The sequence below is a fragment of the Seriola lalandi genome, unplaced genomic scaffold (assembly GCF_002814215.2).
Source record: "Seriola lalandi dorsalis isolate HSWRI2012SDOR001 ecotype SW California unplaced genomic scaffold, Sedor1 jcf7180002054940, whole genome shotgun sequence".
Taxonomy (NCBI): Eukaryota; Metazoa; Chordata; class Actinopteri; order Carangiformes; family Carangidae; genus Seriola; species Seriola lalandi.
In genome coordinates this window covers 125,149-142,082 of record NW_019525491.1, presented here as the reverse complement: position 1 = coordinate 142,082, position 16,934 = coordinate 125,149, and the positions used below count along the sequence as shown (strand labels likewise).

The following is a 16,934-nucleotide window of genomic DNA, read 5'->3' as shown; positions in this document are numbered from 1 at the left end:
GGGTAGGTGTGTCCTCCCCGGAGTAAAACTGTCAGAGGAGGCGATTACTGTGCCCTCTGACAAAGAGTTGGCTGTGTGTGTGTGTGTGTGTGTGTGTGTGTGTGTGTGTGTGCGCGATGTCATGTGCTGTCCTTATGCTTGCTGTGCATCAACAAGGTCTCACTCACAGAAGGGTTGAGAAAGGTGCTGTTTGAGATGGAGGGGACAGTGCTAATGTTAGCTGTTCTCAGGAGGAGCCACTTGACTCATTCTGTGTGTGTGTGTGTGTGTGTGTGCGCTCCAGTGTTTACGTAGCCTTTGTTTCTGAGCATGTGTGCAGGTTTACAGTAAACATTCTGCTGCATTGAGTCGTCTTCAGTTTAAACGGGGACACGTGTCATGCCTTGTTTACATTTCTTCAATAATAAACCTTTTCTATGAGGAAGACAAGAAAGGGTGGGATTGACTTTTCATTCAGAATACACTGGTTACTTATAATCCTTATTTATATAACTGCGTAGTGAAAGACATACAAGCAGCAGGGATTTAGCTGCGTGAGTGCACTGGCATTAACTGAAGGTTAGGACAATGAAGTAGCTGATAAAACACTATAATTTTCTACTGGCAGAAATGCTGCTAAATTCAGTCTCTCAGTTTATGCTCACACTGTTGTGCCTCCTCTGCCTTTCTTTTAAAGGAGCCAATTGTAGGTTTTGCTACATAGCTAACGTTAGCATTAACAGCTGTTTATGTTCTAGTCTAGAAGAGATGTGGCGAGTTCAGCATCAAACTTTATACCTTTACTCACCAACAGCTGTCTCCAGAGGTGGAAAGAAACGCCAACGTTACCTCTTGTTTCTATCATGTCTTTTCTTCCACTGAAGTTAGCACGCTAACCAGCTAGCCCTGACCCGTCTCGTCACTTTCTGATAGCGACTCCATGTAGCCACAAATCTGCCGTGAAGACGTTGCGCTGCACAGAGGACGTATTATAACCTCTTGTATTATAAAGACAGGCAGCAGAGAAAACTTACAAATAGCCTCTTTAAATTTTAAGTGACGAACTTAATGTATGTTATTTGAAGATGTAAATATGCAAAGCTTTAGGTTAGTTGCATTGGTTCCAAAATATCTGGAATAAGCAGGCAATCACAAACCTGATAGTAAACATTAGTCTCATTGTTTAAGTGGCTCTGTGCTATTTCCAGTGGTTATGTAACCCTCTGTCGCACAGGATGCTGCTTTCTTGGAGCTCGTACCCGTGTATCTCTCTGTGGACAGGTGTTTATTCATCTAGGAAACAGCATCGGACAGGGAGGTGTAAAGACAGGCAGCTCCTGGTACACTATGAGCTCAGGCCTCAAATATCTCCTGTCTCTCTGCATGTTGATGGAAACAGATCTATTTCCAAGATAAGTGACAGTTTGCCAAAGGAGAGGACAGGAGATGAGAGGAGAGGGCGACTGTTTCTATCTAAACGCTGCAAAAACACACGCATTAAATGTGTTTCCCTCATATTTGGGGAAAATAAATATAATAAAAAACAGAAAAGTAACTGTTTGTCCACTAGAACAAACAGTTCCTTCAGGATTTGATTGGTATTGAGTTGTTATTACTCTTTACTGTCAACAAGTACTGGAACATATTTCATGCTTTTCATTTTAACCATCATCTGTGGTAATCTTCACAGTAACAACAGATTACCCACCGTCACACAACATGGAGCCAAGGCTGGACATTTCTGGGAGGGTTTTATTCAACAGGACCTCCAAGGCCAGATTTTGTTTTGTTTTAATACAGTTTTTTAATAACAAACTAACTGCTTGTGTCAAGCCTTCATCATTATTTATTCAGCAAATACATTTTTGTTGTGATAAATTGCACTTTTTTATTGATAAAACCTTGCTGCAAGCATTAAATTAAAGGAAGTCAAACAGGAAATGAGGAAGAATACAGTGAGAAGAACACATTTTGAGCAATATATTTAAACTAGATATTATGTTTAATTATATAGTTTGTAACAGGAGTTAATAAAAAGAGAGTGAGAACAATACTTAAAACTATTATATGTTATCTCTGAAATTATTATGGTTATGACAGTAGTTTTGAGATTGTAGATCTTTTAATAATAATTGTTCTGTTCATCACTGATACAGTTCGAATGAAATTCAAACAATGGGACTGACACTGATAGAAACAAAACACTCAGAAAAAGAAAATGGCAGATGACAGATGTTTGCACTGGCTGGGCTCCTACATATGATCTAATATCTTGTGGAATCTGTTGCGTTTGTCCTTCGGGTTTCCTCCTACAAGGTGACGGCAGAGAAAAGCTACCTGTCTCAGTGTTTATTTAGTCAGCTGACAAAGAGAGGATGAAGAGGAGGAGGAGGAGGGGGAGGGTTTACACATCATTCCCTCCAGCTACTTTCACCTCGCTCTTCTCCACCTCTCCGTACGCTCCTTTCTTTCTCAGGTCACTGCTGTCGTGGAAAACTCATGCAACTGCAATTTGGGTTTCGCCTGTATGTTGAGTGAGTTGGGCTTTGAGACCTGTAGGCTCTGGAAACAGCCTCATGATCTATACGCATATATATATATATATATATACTGTGTGTATACATATAAATTAATTAATAATAATGAATAAATTATAGTTAAAGAGAAAATGTGCAACAAAACCTCAATCCTCAATGTAGAGCCCCTTTCAGCAGGAAGATGATTCAAAATGCAGGACATATAACATAAACATGCATTAAAACAACGTATGGAAGAAACGCAAAGCAATATGAATAGGATTTAAATATAAGAAGACCTGCTATTCATGTTAATCGGATGATTGATGATTGATCAGCTTCAGCCACCATCCTCACAACCAGGACAACATCCCTCACCCATCCTGGCTTCTCTCCTTTTCAATTACATGATGAAATTATGAGAATGTATTGGTATCCTGTAAGGATGGTGTTGGGCAAGCACTTAGTTTTATTGCAGAGCTTTTAACCCAATCAGCCTGAGCACAGATTTAAAGTTTTTTTGTTTTTTTTTGTCATAATCCAGGCTGTGACATCAGGATGACATTCATCTGGCAGGTCCTTGTTGCCTTCAACTCTGTCTTAACACTTTAACCTTTTCTCGTTTTTTAAGGGAGTGGTTGATGCATTATTTAATTATTAGCATTTTAGCATCATAGCAACATTATGTATCGTGCTTCGTTATGCGATTTGTTTTGTGTGTCACTGTTTTTCATAGCCAAGGAATGACATATCACTTCACTTTATTTTGAAAAGTGTGACTCTCTGGCTGTTCTTCCTCAGACTGTGAAAACATCCAAGTCTCGTATGTTGTCGTCTCCCTTTCTTAGCCTAGAAGTGTCTATTTTCACAACACAAGTGTGCGCTGGGGTCAGTTTTACAACGTCTTCATTCCACTTCCCATTTATAGCTTCAAGTGGTGATCCGCAAAGATCCTCATCCTTTTCATTTTGGCAGCATTTGTGGCGCTAAGTGGCCGCTGCTGCGGTGTTTGTGCGCTGCACCTCCCAGAGATCACTTGGCAGCCAAAACCATCTGGCCGCAGCTGTGACGTCCGTCTCCTCTGATGCTCTGATCAAAAAAGAGATTTCTTTGTGAATGAGGGACATCGGTACTAAATAGCAGGTCTAGAGAGGCCCCACCCCCCCTCTGCTCTTTGATCCAGAGGAGCTAACACATACATCCTCCTACTGAACGTTGTCATTAGACATAACTGCTGGAAATATGAAATAAGTACATCACCATGCCAGAGATGGTGTGGAGAGGGTAGAGTCTGTTAGTTCTCCCTGCGTGGGCTGCAGATTCCTATATATTTTCAATAAGTTTTGCTTTTGCGGCTGTTTTGCGTGGATATGTGGGAGTTTGTGAGTCTGCAGTTATATTTATGTAACATATTTCATTAAATAACACAAGTCTCACTATCTCCCTCCCTCTCTCTCTCTCTCTCTCTCTCTCTCTGTGTCTCCAGGGGAAGTGACTGCAGCCGAAAACTCAAGAATGTAAGTGATACTTGTGGATAACAGCGGGACGGTTTGTGTGTTTGTTTGTGTGTTAAATGTACGTTTGAATGGAAGCTGTTATTACAGCCCATTGTTTCTCTTTGTGCTGTGGTTGTCACTGTTGTCACTATTTCAGCTGCTGTGATCGTGCCTGTTCCAGCTCTACCATGTCTGTCCACCCTGCAGCATCTGTGTTGTTTCTATAGAATAGCATTTATTCTGTCTGCACTGTCTCGACCTATTCCAGCTTTAAGTTTTCAGACTGCTCTACTTTATATCTATCCTGTCTAAGTACTGAACCTGTTTTTGATATCTATCTTTTCCGGCTGTAAATATTCAATTCAGTCGTTTGATCGTTCACTTTTGCGACGCTATTGTTGTCTGGTGTCGGTACTTCAACATCTCTTTTATAATAATGCTGCTTTAAGAAGTACAACACACAATGCTAGCCCTGCCCCCTCTGCAGTCAAAGCAGTACTGGTCTCTCCCTCTCTGCCTCTGTGTGATGCTGCTGTGCACTGCACAAGTTAATGTGTCAAGCTGCAGAGCTGGCCTGGGCTGCTAGCTCATTTAGCTGACTACATACAGGGACTCTCAGACACATTAGCCAGCGTTTGCAGCAACAGCAAAGCGGCCTACAAACACCCAGCAGCCTTTGCTTTAGCCAGGACCTGGCTACTACGACATGCTGCTACATCATGGAGCTACCCTGCAGACTCAGGCTGAGGACTGTAGGATTTGAGAGCAGCTGTCTCTGCTGCACGTCACATGTTGAGAGGTGAAGGAACTGCACCAAGTGGAATTTGCTGATGTGGTGGTACAGGTGTTGTTTCGCAAACAGATGGGACTCAGAAGGAAAAAAGACGGTATTGCATGAATGGGTGGAATACTGCTGGATGGTTTAGCAGGTGCAGGTGGGAATATATGCAGGGCAGCTTGTGCATGTGTGTACAGTGATGATTGGTATGGGGAATATGTATCTATATATACCACTACAGGTCTGTGGACCGTGACAGGTGCTTAAATGTGTGCATGCATGGGCTTGTGTGTATTAGTTTACACTGTAGGTGCATTTTTGGGTCTATTCATGTCCTTGTGTTTGCACATGAAACAAAGAGATGATTGTTGTTCCTAGGTGGAACCTCTTTGACAGGTCTTTCCACATCTGCCAGAGCAGGCAGCTGCTGAAACTGAAGAGGCAAAGCGAGTGTGACGCTGTGCATCACTTCACTGTCAGGCCCATCGTTTATATTTCCATCAGTCAAAACTCAGCTGGCATGTTTTCTTTGAGCTACCGTAGCTCAGTGCTTGTGTCCAAGTTTCGGTTTTTGTACGGTGGTTTGTTGCAGGTTTAATGTTGCATGTCTAAATCACGTGAGCACGATTGTGGCATGTTTCCCCGCTGTGGTTGTGCAGCAGGGATCAATATGGATGCGTTTAAAGCACAGTTAGTAAGCAACTGAAACACATTTGGTGCTGACCCACTTCCGATTGGGAGCTGGCACGGATGTGTTCATAGTACTGGTGACACAGAAGTGATATATTCTGCTGAAATGTGCAGATAATGAACCATAACCACAGCAGGTGCAGTATTGCTTTAGCACAGAACTTGTATATGAGTGGAATTTAATGCAGGTCATTTACATAAAGATGAATGCCAGAGCTACAAATGTATATTCTGATGTGTGTTTGACTAGAGTTCTGGTTTGATCCCAGCAGAATTCATTTTTTGAAGTGTCTTTGTGCAAGACACTGGATCCCTCCTTGCTGTAGAATTGCAGCCCAGTGAGGCTGACCCTGTGTTTGGGATAAAAGATGAATTTCCCTTCAGAAATCAGCACAGTATCAAGTATTTTTTATCTTGTGTTTCTTCTGATCAGCAGGCCAGTTCTTTAGCTCTTCCTCCCAAGTGTGTTTGAACAACAGAGGGTGTTTGCACTGACAGTACGACTGAAATAAACACATTAAGCCACGCTGAGCTTTCTTATCAAAGCAATCCCCGTGGAGTGCCGGTTGACATGGACACAGTAAATATAGCTGAGAACACTTTGCCAGCAGTGCTAAAGGTGCAGCTCCGTGTGACACCCCCCGTTGCTACAGCCAATCTGTACATTCTGCATTTTAGCTGCTTTGGCCTGAGGGAGTCACAGTGAATGCAGAAAGATTTAGTTCCTTAGTCACATTCAGCAGTATTTCAGGACATTAGGTTACAAGCAAGAGTCAAAGACGTACAACTTTCTTCAGCTACAGATTTTTACAGGGTTACTGCGTCGGAAGGAGATGAGATTGATCGGGTCATTTGTGCTCTCAGGGCTGAGGGAGCTAACCTGGCAAATATAAATCACTTTGGTCCCTGAGAGGTTCAGCGTTGGAAAGAGAAGTGCCTGTTGCCGTTTTCAGGGTCATAACAATGACTCAGTCTTGACCAACGTGAAACTTCTTTGGAAGAGGCTGGATGGTGACGACCAGGAAACAGGTTGTCGGGGGGGGGGAAAGTGAAAGGAACAGAGTGGAGAATGGTTTTATAAGTGTTTACCTCATGCTCTTTTACCTATCAATAAAACCATGAGCAGACAACATGTTATTTGTTGCCAATTTACCTATTTAGACGTGTAGTGTTATTCACTTTTACTCATTGTGTGGAAAAGACTCATTTGAACTAAGCTCCAGACACCGGACGTGTTTATATGTCTGGATCCATGGAATGAATATGAAGAGTTTTGACTGCAGAGGGGTTGTTGCTGTGTTGTTGTTTTAAATACCTAAACTGTTCTCCATGAATAAGATTACATCTATACGCACAGTTGGGTGATAATTCAAGTTGTACTGGATGTATTATCTTTTTTATTTTTAATGAATCTGGACATTAAATATGGTTTGCGTCACTATTTACACACAAGTTGAGCCTGTTATGCTGTAAAAGAGTGAATATAAGGGAGCATGACTCGTGCTTACACTTATACCCTGCTTTTACTTTGAATTAAATTTTCTTCACAAACAAAGTCTAATCTCCTTTTATCGTGACGTCTGACTCTCTTTCAGGTTTTAATCACCATCTACTGGTTGGGTCGCGCTGCCAACGGCTGTACCTCCTACAACGGGCCCACGCTGGACCTGAAAGAGTTTGAGGGCCTGCTGTCACAGATGCGAAAGGTTTGTAAAGTCACATAGCTTGGTTGGGAGTACAGTGTAAGGGGTAGAGAGACGTGTGCAGAAGGTCACAGGTTTGATCCCTGCAGTAGTAACCAAATGTGAGCAAGACGCAATGTTTTCTACTGAATAATTTGTTGTGCAGTGCACTGAATGTTTGTTAATGTGTGAGTGAAATCATCTCAGGCAGCGAATAACACACTCCACCCAAGATCCAGTGATGACCTCTGTTCAGTCGGGCTGCAGTTTCATTAATGTTTGACCTTCACACACCCAAGGGGACAGAGAAGTTAGCATTAGCAAGTCCCCAAGACACACACACACACACACACACACACACACACACACACACACTGACAACCACTCATAACCATGATGTCACCCTCATGCAATTTATTCCACAATGTGACATCCTTATGCTGTTGTATAAAACTGAGGGATTACTGCCAACTCAGCGCAGTCACTTTCCCAGATGTTCACACGTTGCAGCCGACCAATACAAAGCCACGTTTCCATGACACACACACAAAAAAAACGAGATTGATAATAAAAATGATATTTGAAAATCACATCAGGTGAACAAATTGAAGAACAAATTGGCACTTCCCTATTCACGTCCAATGCTTATTAAATGGAAGCTGGAACTTTGATTGAAAAGCAAGAAGCAGGTGGATGCGGCTCAGCTGCACTTTTATCTCCTCTCTTGTTGTAAATAGCTCAAGATAAGTGCATCAGTAACGGTCTTACTGACTATTAATGGAAGCCAGATAAAACCAGGAATGTCAGAGGGGGTTTTTTTTGTGCAAATTGAGTGAACAAAACCCAAAAGGTAATGTGTAGGTTGTAGGTAAAGGCAACAAGGCAACAGCTTGGTTAAGGTTTGGTCTAACTCGCAGAACGCTGCATCTTAATTGAACCTCAATTATCAGATTTTAAGGGACACGTTTACACCCGTCCACCAGTCTGACCTATGCACCCTAAACTGTGCAGTGTTATTACTTCACCGATAACGAACTAAGAGAAAAATCACACAGAAACTTTACGGCGGCAGAGACGACTTGAAAGCATAATGAAGACTTTGTCGGGGGGGGTTTGGAGTTCAATAAGAAACGGGTCTGGGGTCAGGAACAGGAAATCTTTCAGATAGACAGGAAAGGCCTTTCCCCACCTTCCATTAGCTGCACAGACATGTTTCAGCTGCAGACAGACAAAGGGAGGGGTCGCCGAGGTGAAGAGAGAGTGATGAAGAGGGATGTAGGCAGAAGAAAAGATGAGAAAACGCAGAGGTTGATGGATAGATGGACGTGGGAGAACTGCAGAGTTACAGTGATGCGTTTGTGGATGGATGTGAATGTACAAGTTTAAAGACTTACAGTTACAGTAAGTTACAACTGATGAGTGGATTATGCTCAGTATTTGGATACTTTGATTTACATCAAATGTTATGTTTCTTTTCTTTTACATGCATTTCACACACCTGACCTCTGTGCATCTTCTGTAACCTGTGTGTGTGTGTGTGTAAATGTTTAGGAGGCGGAGGAGGCAGAGAGCCCTAAACGCAGCATCCGGGACAGTGGCTACATCGACTGCTGGGACTCAGAGCGCAGCGACTCTCTCTCCCCCCCACGCCACGGCCGCGAGGACTCGTTCGACAGCCTGGACTCCTTCGGCTCACGCTCACGACAAACCCCGTCGCCAGACGTCCTGGTCGCCCGCGGCAGCAGCGATGGTAGTTAGTAGTCCACTCTTTACCTTCCTCATATTCACGTTGAACATCTATCAATGCTAGTTTTGATTTATCGTGAAAGTGTGAGACTGTGGATGGAGTGACCACCCTTCAAATTAAAGGTTGCAGGTTAAATCTGTTCAATAGCCATTGTGTCATTTTAGTCACAGCCATTTGTCTTGAGGAGGGGAAGTAATTCAGTACTGGCTGTTTTGTTCGTGTCGATCGTGGTGTACAGATACAGTATATAGATAAATGAGCTGCATTGTCCTGCTAGTGCTACTGTAGTGAAGCCTGTTGTTCTGCTGCCCGTGTTTTCGCAGGACAACGCCCAGAGTTAGTCAAAGGCTGTTTTGAAAAGGATAACGTGAATGATCTCAGTGCTGTTTTGAAGTCAATCTATGGTCATTGTTTAATTATAACCACCGCGATATGGACAGTGGATAGACACGCTGGTTCATGGACTGTAAAACAGGTGGTTTGTGCCTGTGGTGCTGCTGTAGGGAAGCCTGTGCTGGGCAGCCTGTCTTCATTCAAAACTGCTTTACATTTTTATTTTCATGTCAGGTATGTTGTTGAAAACCGTCCCGATGAGCTCAAGGATCACCTGTCTCTGATGTCAATCTGCAGTGTTAAAAACAAAAAGTCCAGTGACCATAACAAATGCTGTCACATCTGTTCTCGTTACAAACACATTTCAGTGATGTAATGTAATGTTAACACATGGCTCCAGCAGGATGACATCCAATGACAGTGTCAGGACGTAAAACTTTAGACATTAGATCCATTTGTTATCACGGAAAAAACGACCAGCTCCGATCCAAGTGATAAAAGTCGTCACATGCAAAAAGGATCTGATTTATTACCACATGTCCATTTGTTTTTGATCAGATGAAATGTTGGAGTCTCATGTAATGATCTGTTATCCACACATCAGATCTGTGACCTGTGAGAGGAGTGAAAAACTGGAGCCTTTTAGCTGAAGTTTGAACCCTGAATCTGCTCAGTGGTAACTCTGTTTCAGAATAAATGCTTCACATTGTAATATAAATGTTAATTAAGATCAACTGTACTGATATTAAAATGTTTTACTTTGGGCAAACCACACCTGCCCTTCACCTGCTTTCATTCAACTAACTATAAAAATCTGTTGGTCGCATTTACCGATTTCATTCATGCGTCTTAGAGGCTGTTAAAAAGACAGTATCATTAAATAAAAATATGATTCATTGATCATTTTGAATTGAACTGTCACCGGGAGGTCAGAGGTCAGGCTTCAGTGTTTTTCTCAAGGAGTAAAGTAAACTTTATTTATAGAGCACCTTTGGAAACATGGGTGACAAGGTGCTGTGCAGTGGAAACATTTCAGAAAATATATCTTAAGAAAGAAAAGAAATAGGAGATAATGCTTGTAGATTAACTTGAACTCAAGATTGTTGTTAAGAAATATATCTAATTTAAAATATTTATTACATAACTTTCCCTCCTCCTTTAGGCAATGAATCAATCCTCCTCTCCACCCTTTTCTTTTCATTTTATTCCCTGAATCTAAATTTTTTCCTCCACGATTGTACGTTGCAGCAGTTCTGTTTTTAATCTACTGTCATTTTTATCTACTTCTGCACCAGTGTGGTGTTTTTTTCTGTTGATATACAGTATGTGAGTGAACGGGGGCCGCAGCCGCCGTGCCTGTCCAAGCGTGCCGTGCAACTTGTGACACGTTTCACTGGGGAATTCCTGTCCTGCCGTTGACAACCAAACGACAACGGTGTCTCTGTGCTGAGTGTTTTGAGGCCGATGTCCTGAGCTGCGTCTGTTTGACGGCTCTGCTGAAGTGTGGAGTGAGATGAGTGACGGCACAAGAGAGAGAGAGAGAGAGAGATGAAGAGATTAAGCGTCGTCATACGTTGGCTTAGAAGAGGAAGGGAAAGAGGTGTGGTTGCGTGAATGGAGGCTTTTAGCGGTTTTTGATCTGACACTTGACTGATCCGTCAGCGATAATGAAACTGCCAGCTAACAGTTTGAGAACAAAGGAATCCTCGCTGTCATAATAAGGAAGTTGGTACTTGGCAGGTTATCTCATCAAATGAAAAGAGAGAGAGAGAGGGAACTCCTGAGTCAGAAATGTAGATTTTTTTTTTTTTCCTTGAACATACTTTTAGATGTCAAGTAGCTCACGAGGAAATTAATGTACGATTGATTTCACCTGCCTCTCATGGAAACAGACTCTGTGCACTTGGCAGCTACTCTTAAATCTCCCAGCGAGGTTTATACGCGGTGCAGTTATGTATTTCTCACTTTGATTCTACACTTTCTTCTCTATGTTTCCCTCAGTTTTTGGTGTATTTCTGGCACTTGTATCTGCTTTAAGATTCAGAAATAGATGCACTTTACTAGTCTACGCTGATGGATAGCACAGCAAGAGAAGTACAGATACTAAAACCAACAAGAAAAGAAAACATAAACATCTGAGAGCATGTAAATAATCTTTATATAATGCTTTATAAGCCTATAAAACGTCTTTGTGTAGGTAACCACATATTAACATCTAATTTAATGCATCCAACATGGCAGCCTCACAGTCTTACACAATATGAAGTTTTTCAAAACAAACATGAACTGCAGAACAGCTGTGAAGCAGTTTCATGCTTCGTGCTGGAGCCGTAAACAGGGTTAAAAATACACTGGCTGTCACTGAAAGAGCCGTTGATTGCTTCGCTGCATTTGAATTTGACCCTTTTAAATTTTTAATGGCGGCCTATAAAAGGTTAAAGCAGTCATCGCAAACTGCAATGTATGTTTCATCTCCGAGCTGCATGTGGGGAAAATACAGAGCGAGGCCAAGCATCCTGCCTGACTGTGTTTTTGTTTTGAGGGAAGTGCAAAGGAAACTGCCGTCTCCAAAGCCCCGAGCTGCTGTCACCAACACTCGGACCGTCCAAAAAAACCCGAGCTGTTGTTGGTAAAAAATTCCTCTTTAGTGCAATATCTACTGCAAAGAACAAAGAGTCTCAGCCTTAGTCTGCCATCACTTACTGTACATTTTGGTATCAGACCCTGTGAATCCATTAAACTTGATCAAGGTGAAATCCATCAAAGGATTGTGAAAGACACCGTTTTCCTCCTTCCACACTCTCACTAGACCGGGATGCGAAAGCTGCCACAAGACGTTTATTTAAAACCCTTTTGCTTTTACTGTACAACCAATCCCACAATTAATCTCTCTCCACCAACGTGGCTAACCCACAGCCGATTAGTCACATTTGTCACGCAGCTTGTATTCAAATACACCCACAGCTGATCCAAAGTAACCAAAGTTTAAGAAGAAAATTGTTAACTGATGAAAAAATGAGGAGGCAGGTTGGAGACGTGGGCTTACTAAAAACTAAAATAACACATTTTTACAAAGGAAAGCTTTGAACATTATGGATTGATGATACAAACATAATAAAGGTGGAAGTTTTTTTGTTGAATTTCCTGCTGTCAGAGGCGCCTTTTGTTGCTCCATCACATTCAGGAGAAGAGAGAGGTTACTCGGGTCAAAAACCTGCATATTTACTTCGACATTTTTTCTGATCGTGTTTCTAAACCCTTTGCCGTTATTGTGGTTCTCATAATATCAGTGTTCAGATCAGACCCAGGAGGCACAAATGAGAGAACAGAGAACAAGGATAACAATGCAGTTATCAGCCAATCAGAGAGGGGACTCTGAACAAGAGTATCCATTTATTAACATGCACACGAACTGAACTCTGCCCTGTTTTCCCTGCCCTGACCTTTAGACAAAGCCCTTTCATTATTCAGACCCGTAAACTTAGACTTCACCCTGACAGTGATCAGGGGACATGGAAAAGAGTTTAATTCAATATCTGAAAGAAATTCAATATCGGCGACGCTCTTTTGTTTGAACCGGGTTTGTAGATGGTTACAGTTCTGATAAATGAGGCACTTTGTGCTTCTGGTGCTGACATGATGTAATTGAGATGTTTAGTAGAACGTATAGCTCTGAAGTCGAGTTCAGGTTTTTCTAAAGCTCATATCTGACATACGCTTTCTGCTCGAGGACATAACGCATATCAAACATCAGTATGTTTAAAAAAGACACACATACATCTAATAATAGTGAACACATCTAAGTTGTGTGTCTCTAAGTGATAAATGAACTGACCCTTTGCTCAGCCCTGTCCCACTTTGTAACCGTTGCTCCACCTGAAGCAGATTTATAAATTTAATTCAACAGAGCAACATTTCCATCCACCGGAGATGATCATCGTCGGGCATTCGTCGTGGATTTTATCAGCTGACACGACAGCTCATGCTAGCAGATTTTATCAGTTGTAGCCAGGTTGCTAATTAACACAAAAAAGTCAACATCCTCCCACGTTGGATCATCCGTGTAGCAGCTGTCTGCAGCATTGTGTTTTGCAGAGCAGCTATAGTTAGCCCTAGTATTGCCAATAAAAAAAAAAATGTAGCATTAATTAAAATGTTAATTCCAACATAACCCCGTTTGGATGCTTATTATAGACACAATGTAATATAACAGCAGTGGTTAGATTTATGCTTTAAACAGTGTTTTTTCCTTAGTACAGGAGAACAGACTTTAAGGATGATGGTTAAACATGACATTATCTCAGGTGTCTAAAGTTGCTCAAATCCAATAGCTAAAGAGCTGCTAACGTTAACTAGCAATCAGATGTTGTAGCATCGTGGATTGGCTTCCACTCAGCTGAAGTTCCTGTCGTGAAGAAAAGATTTTTCAACCTCCGGTAATAGTTAGCTAATGATGTGGCCCTTTGCTATGGGGTGCTAGGTCACTACTCTAGCTAGTATGCTAGTTAGCCGGGGCATGCTAACATTTGCAGCTTACATTATAGCGCACAGACACGCTGTGAAGTCCATCACTTAAAATTTTGCTCTTGCATGTTTGATTCTGGAAAGATTCAAAAACCCTCCAACATGTTCAGATGCACAGTGTTGCTCTGACAGCCCCATGCACACATGCACAGTTACCATTATTAAGCGTTACAGTGAACTTGTAGCAGTCGTGTCGCTCACACTTAGTCTTATAGTCCAGATCAGTATTTCAGAATGTGACTCCTGCAGACTTTTGCTCTTCACCCTGATTAGGAAACGGCACATCTGTGTGACACGATCATATTTTGTTGCTTTCTCATCATTTATTTCGCTTTAATGCCATTAGAAATTTAGAGGGAATCACTGTCACTCTTCATTTGTCTTTCCCGCTCCAGGTTTTCAGTTACAGTAGAACATATTGAACCGGGCTCCACGGCTTTTACTTCTCCTGTAGCACGTTGATGATTATTGATGTGACTAAGACTCTGAGGAGCTCTGGTACAGTGTGGCACTGACCCACGATAAACGTTCCCTGAAGCGTCAGTGTTACCATATGTGCAGAGACGACATCACCCCTGTAAAGACATATGTTGTTCCTTAAAGATGGATAGACTTGGATGGTAGAGTCGCTCATGGTTCCAATTGATGGGTTAAGAGTCATAATTGAACCATTCATTGTTGGAAGTGCAGATTCCTCAAGGCCTCTTTTTGGACCCCGATCTGTCAATCTTTTAGACCACATTAAAAAAAGAAGAAGAAGTCTATTCATAGAAAGAGGTTGAAGAAGTGACGTTTGTTTCCACTGATAGCTGCGGTTGCTTCCACATGTATCTGTTCTGAACCAAAGGAGGGGGGGGGATTTCATGGGTTAGATCTGGTTGAAATTGAGGGGTTTATACTTGGAAAATATATACATTGAGTCATAAATTCAAGGGTCATAGATTGAGTACACATGCACCCGAAGGGAGGGGAACTCCAGTAGCACATGTGCTGAACATCTTGGAGAGGAATTTTTGGGAGACCTTGGGTAAAGCGAGGCTGCAGGTATCCGTTTTCATCTGTTTGAATCTGGAGTAGAATTAGCAACTTAAAAAAAAAAGGAAGGGGGGGGGCTAACCCAAGGTGGAAATGACTGGTATGTTAATGGTAGATCACTGGAATCGTAAACATGTGACTTCCGCGGCGAGCCTGATCTTCTCTCTTGTGTACGTGCTCTCAGGATCACATCCTGCAGAGGAATTTAAGACGCAGAGCGGGGGAAAGTCCTTGAGCGATGCACTTCTGCAAAGCCAGGTGTTGCCGCTCACATTAAAAGCGCCGATTCACACAGACACGGTGGCATCCTAAGTGAATTCTTCCGAAAAACTGTGGGCTAGAATTTAGTCGGCACGAGCTGCACGATGCAAATTTCTCTGATGATTTATGATACTTGCTTTGTTTCATAAAAACAGGCCGTCAACCTGCTCAAGGTTGATTTATGTTCAGCCACTGGAATGCACAGCATATAATGTTTTATAGGTCGGTATGAAGTAACAGCTTGAGGATGGATTCTGTGGATTTTAGGCAATACTATATTTTAGAGATAAGAAATCTGAGGTATCCACGAGACTCCTCAATCAGTTGTTTCTCTGCATTGCTTATTTTTGGATTTATTCTGACTCTCTCTCTCTCTCTCCCATTCTCTCTCAGTCTCTCTCAGTCTCTCTCTAACAATGACTCAGCAGCCCTGGGTGTTTCTTGCTCTCTGCTTAAAGTGGAATCACAGTCGTTTTTTTAAAACAAATTATCATTCAGAAAGTAATAGAGACACTGTCGCCTTCACATGCTTCATCATAGATGCAGACGTTGAATCACAGTATAGCTTATCTGCATTTAAGTGGGAAAATATATAAAGTATATAGAATTGCAAAGTGATTTGATGTCTAATAAATCTTTGTTACATTTTGAATCTGTTATGAATCTGCAGATTATTCCTAATGCTGCATCTTCTTGAGTTAAGGAGTTTTCCAATAATCACAGATTGATCTTCGTAGCATCAAGCTACTGGAAATCAACGCTCAGGCGGCGGCGGCTCCTATTAAGTCGCACTGCCTCCTTGATATTTTTAAAAGTAATTTCACGTATATTGAATAAGCCTTCAGTCAGTGACCCTTATCACGGCATAGAGAAATGAAACCTCTGTCTAACTGGAATTAGTTCATCCTTCAGTGCATCCCTGAGTAATGAAAAGAAGCTCTTACTTGTCACTGTCTCTTGAATAATAATAATATTGTTTTTAAAAATGGCTGCTGTACTTTTCTAAAGAGAGCTTATTGTGTTGTAGTTCAGCCTGTGTTTTAAAGTACACCTGCAAACCTGAACCTTCATTCCCCCATCTCCTCCTCTGAACAGGCCGTGGCAGCGACTCAGAGTCCGACGGTCCCCCCCACAGGAAGATGCCAGACATCCGTAAGGATGACATGTTGGCGCGGCGGACGTCCGTCAGCGAGCCGCGAACTGCAATGCCCTTTAACCAGTACCTCCCCAACAAGAGCAACCAGAGTGGATATCTACCCACGCCGCTCCGCAAAAAGAAAGGCGACAAAGAGGAGGGAGGACGCAAGAGCTGGAGTACTGCCACGTCACCTATAGGGGGAGACAGACCTTTCAGGTGAGTGTGACCGTAACAACAAACTGTCGGTTACTTTGGTTATTCACTCATATGAAGTGTTCAAATTCTGACCGTTGGTTTATACAGTTTAAGTGCTAATGCTGCTAATTTAGAGAGATGATTGAATGTTGTCCTGTGCAACTGAGCTCCACACTACAGTTTTATTACAGTGAAAATATGTGAATGCTTAGAGAATAACAAAGACACACTTCACCACCGGGTTTATCATAGGCTTGAATATAAGATTTAAAATTTTTCTAATTGCTTTAGAGCAACATTTCCATCTTAGAACAAAACCTGCTCTCCGACATGTGTTTGTTGTCACATATTTCTCATATGATAACCGAGTGAGTCGAGCGACTTTGCTGAACTTAACAGTGCAGAGCTAGTGAGGGTCCTTGACACTGGTGGTAAGGAGTTAATTGGCTTAACGAGCAGTACAGGTTTTCACAACCATGAACTTGTTTCAGCCTGATGTTGAATTGCTGCGGATAAAAACCTTTAAAATTCAAGCTTCTTATAAAACTTTCCTGGCAGAG

At 42.0% G+C, this 16,934-nt stretch overlaps 1 protein-coding gene across 10 annotated transcripts in view; it reads left to right on the top strand.

Moving 5' to 3' along the window:
- Nucleotides 1–16,934, top strand: part of LOC111644671 (LIM and calponin homology domains-containing protein 1) — an 87,551-nt gene that overhangs the window by 48,158 nt on the left and 22,459 nt on the right. For 7 of the 10 annotated variants that reach the window (XM_087170250.1, XM_087170252.1, XM_087170251.1 and 4 more), the window contains exons 5-8: nt 3,982–4,012; nt 7,055–7,165; nt 8,693–8,894; nt 16,137–16,395. In XM_087170250.1, the coding sequence (XP_087026376.1) occupies nt 3,982–4,012; nt 7,055–7,165; nt 8,693–8,894; nt 16,137–16,395 (603 nt within the window). Of the gene's footprint in view, nt 1–3,981; nt 4,013–4,582; nt 4,791–7,054; nt 7,166–8,692; nt 8,895–16,136; nt 16,396–16,934 lie in introns of those variants that run through there. The other 3 variants (XM_087170249.1, XM_023393615.2, XM_087170255.1) reach the window with 2 other exon arrangements.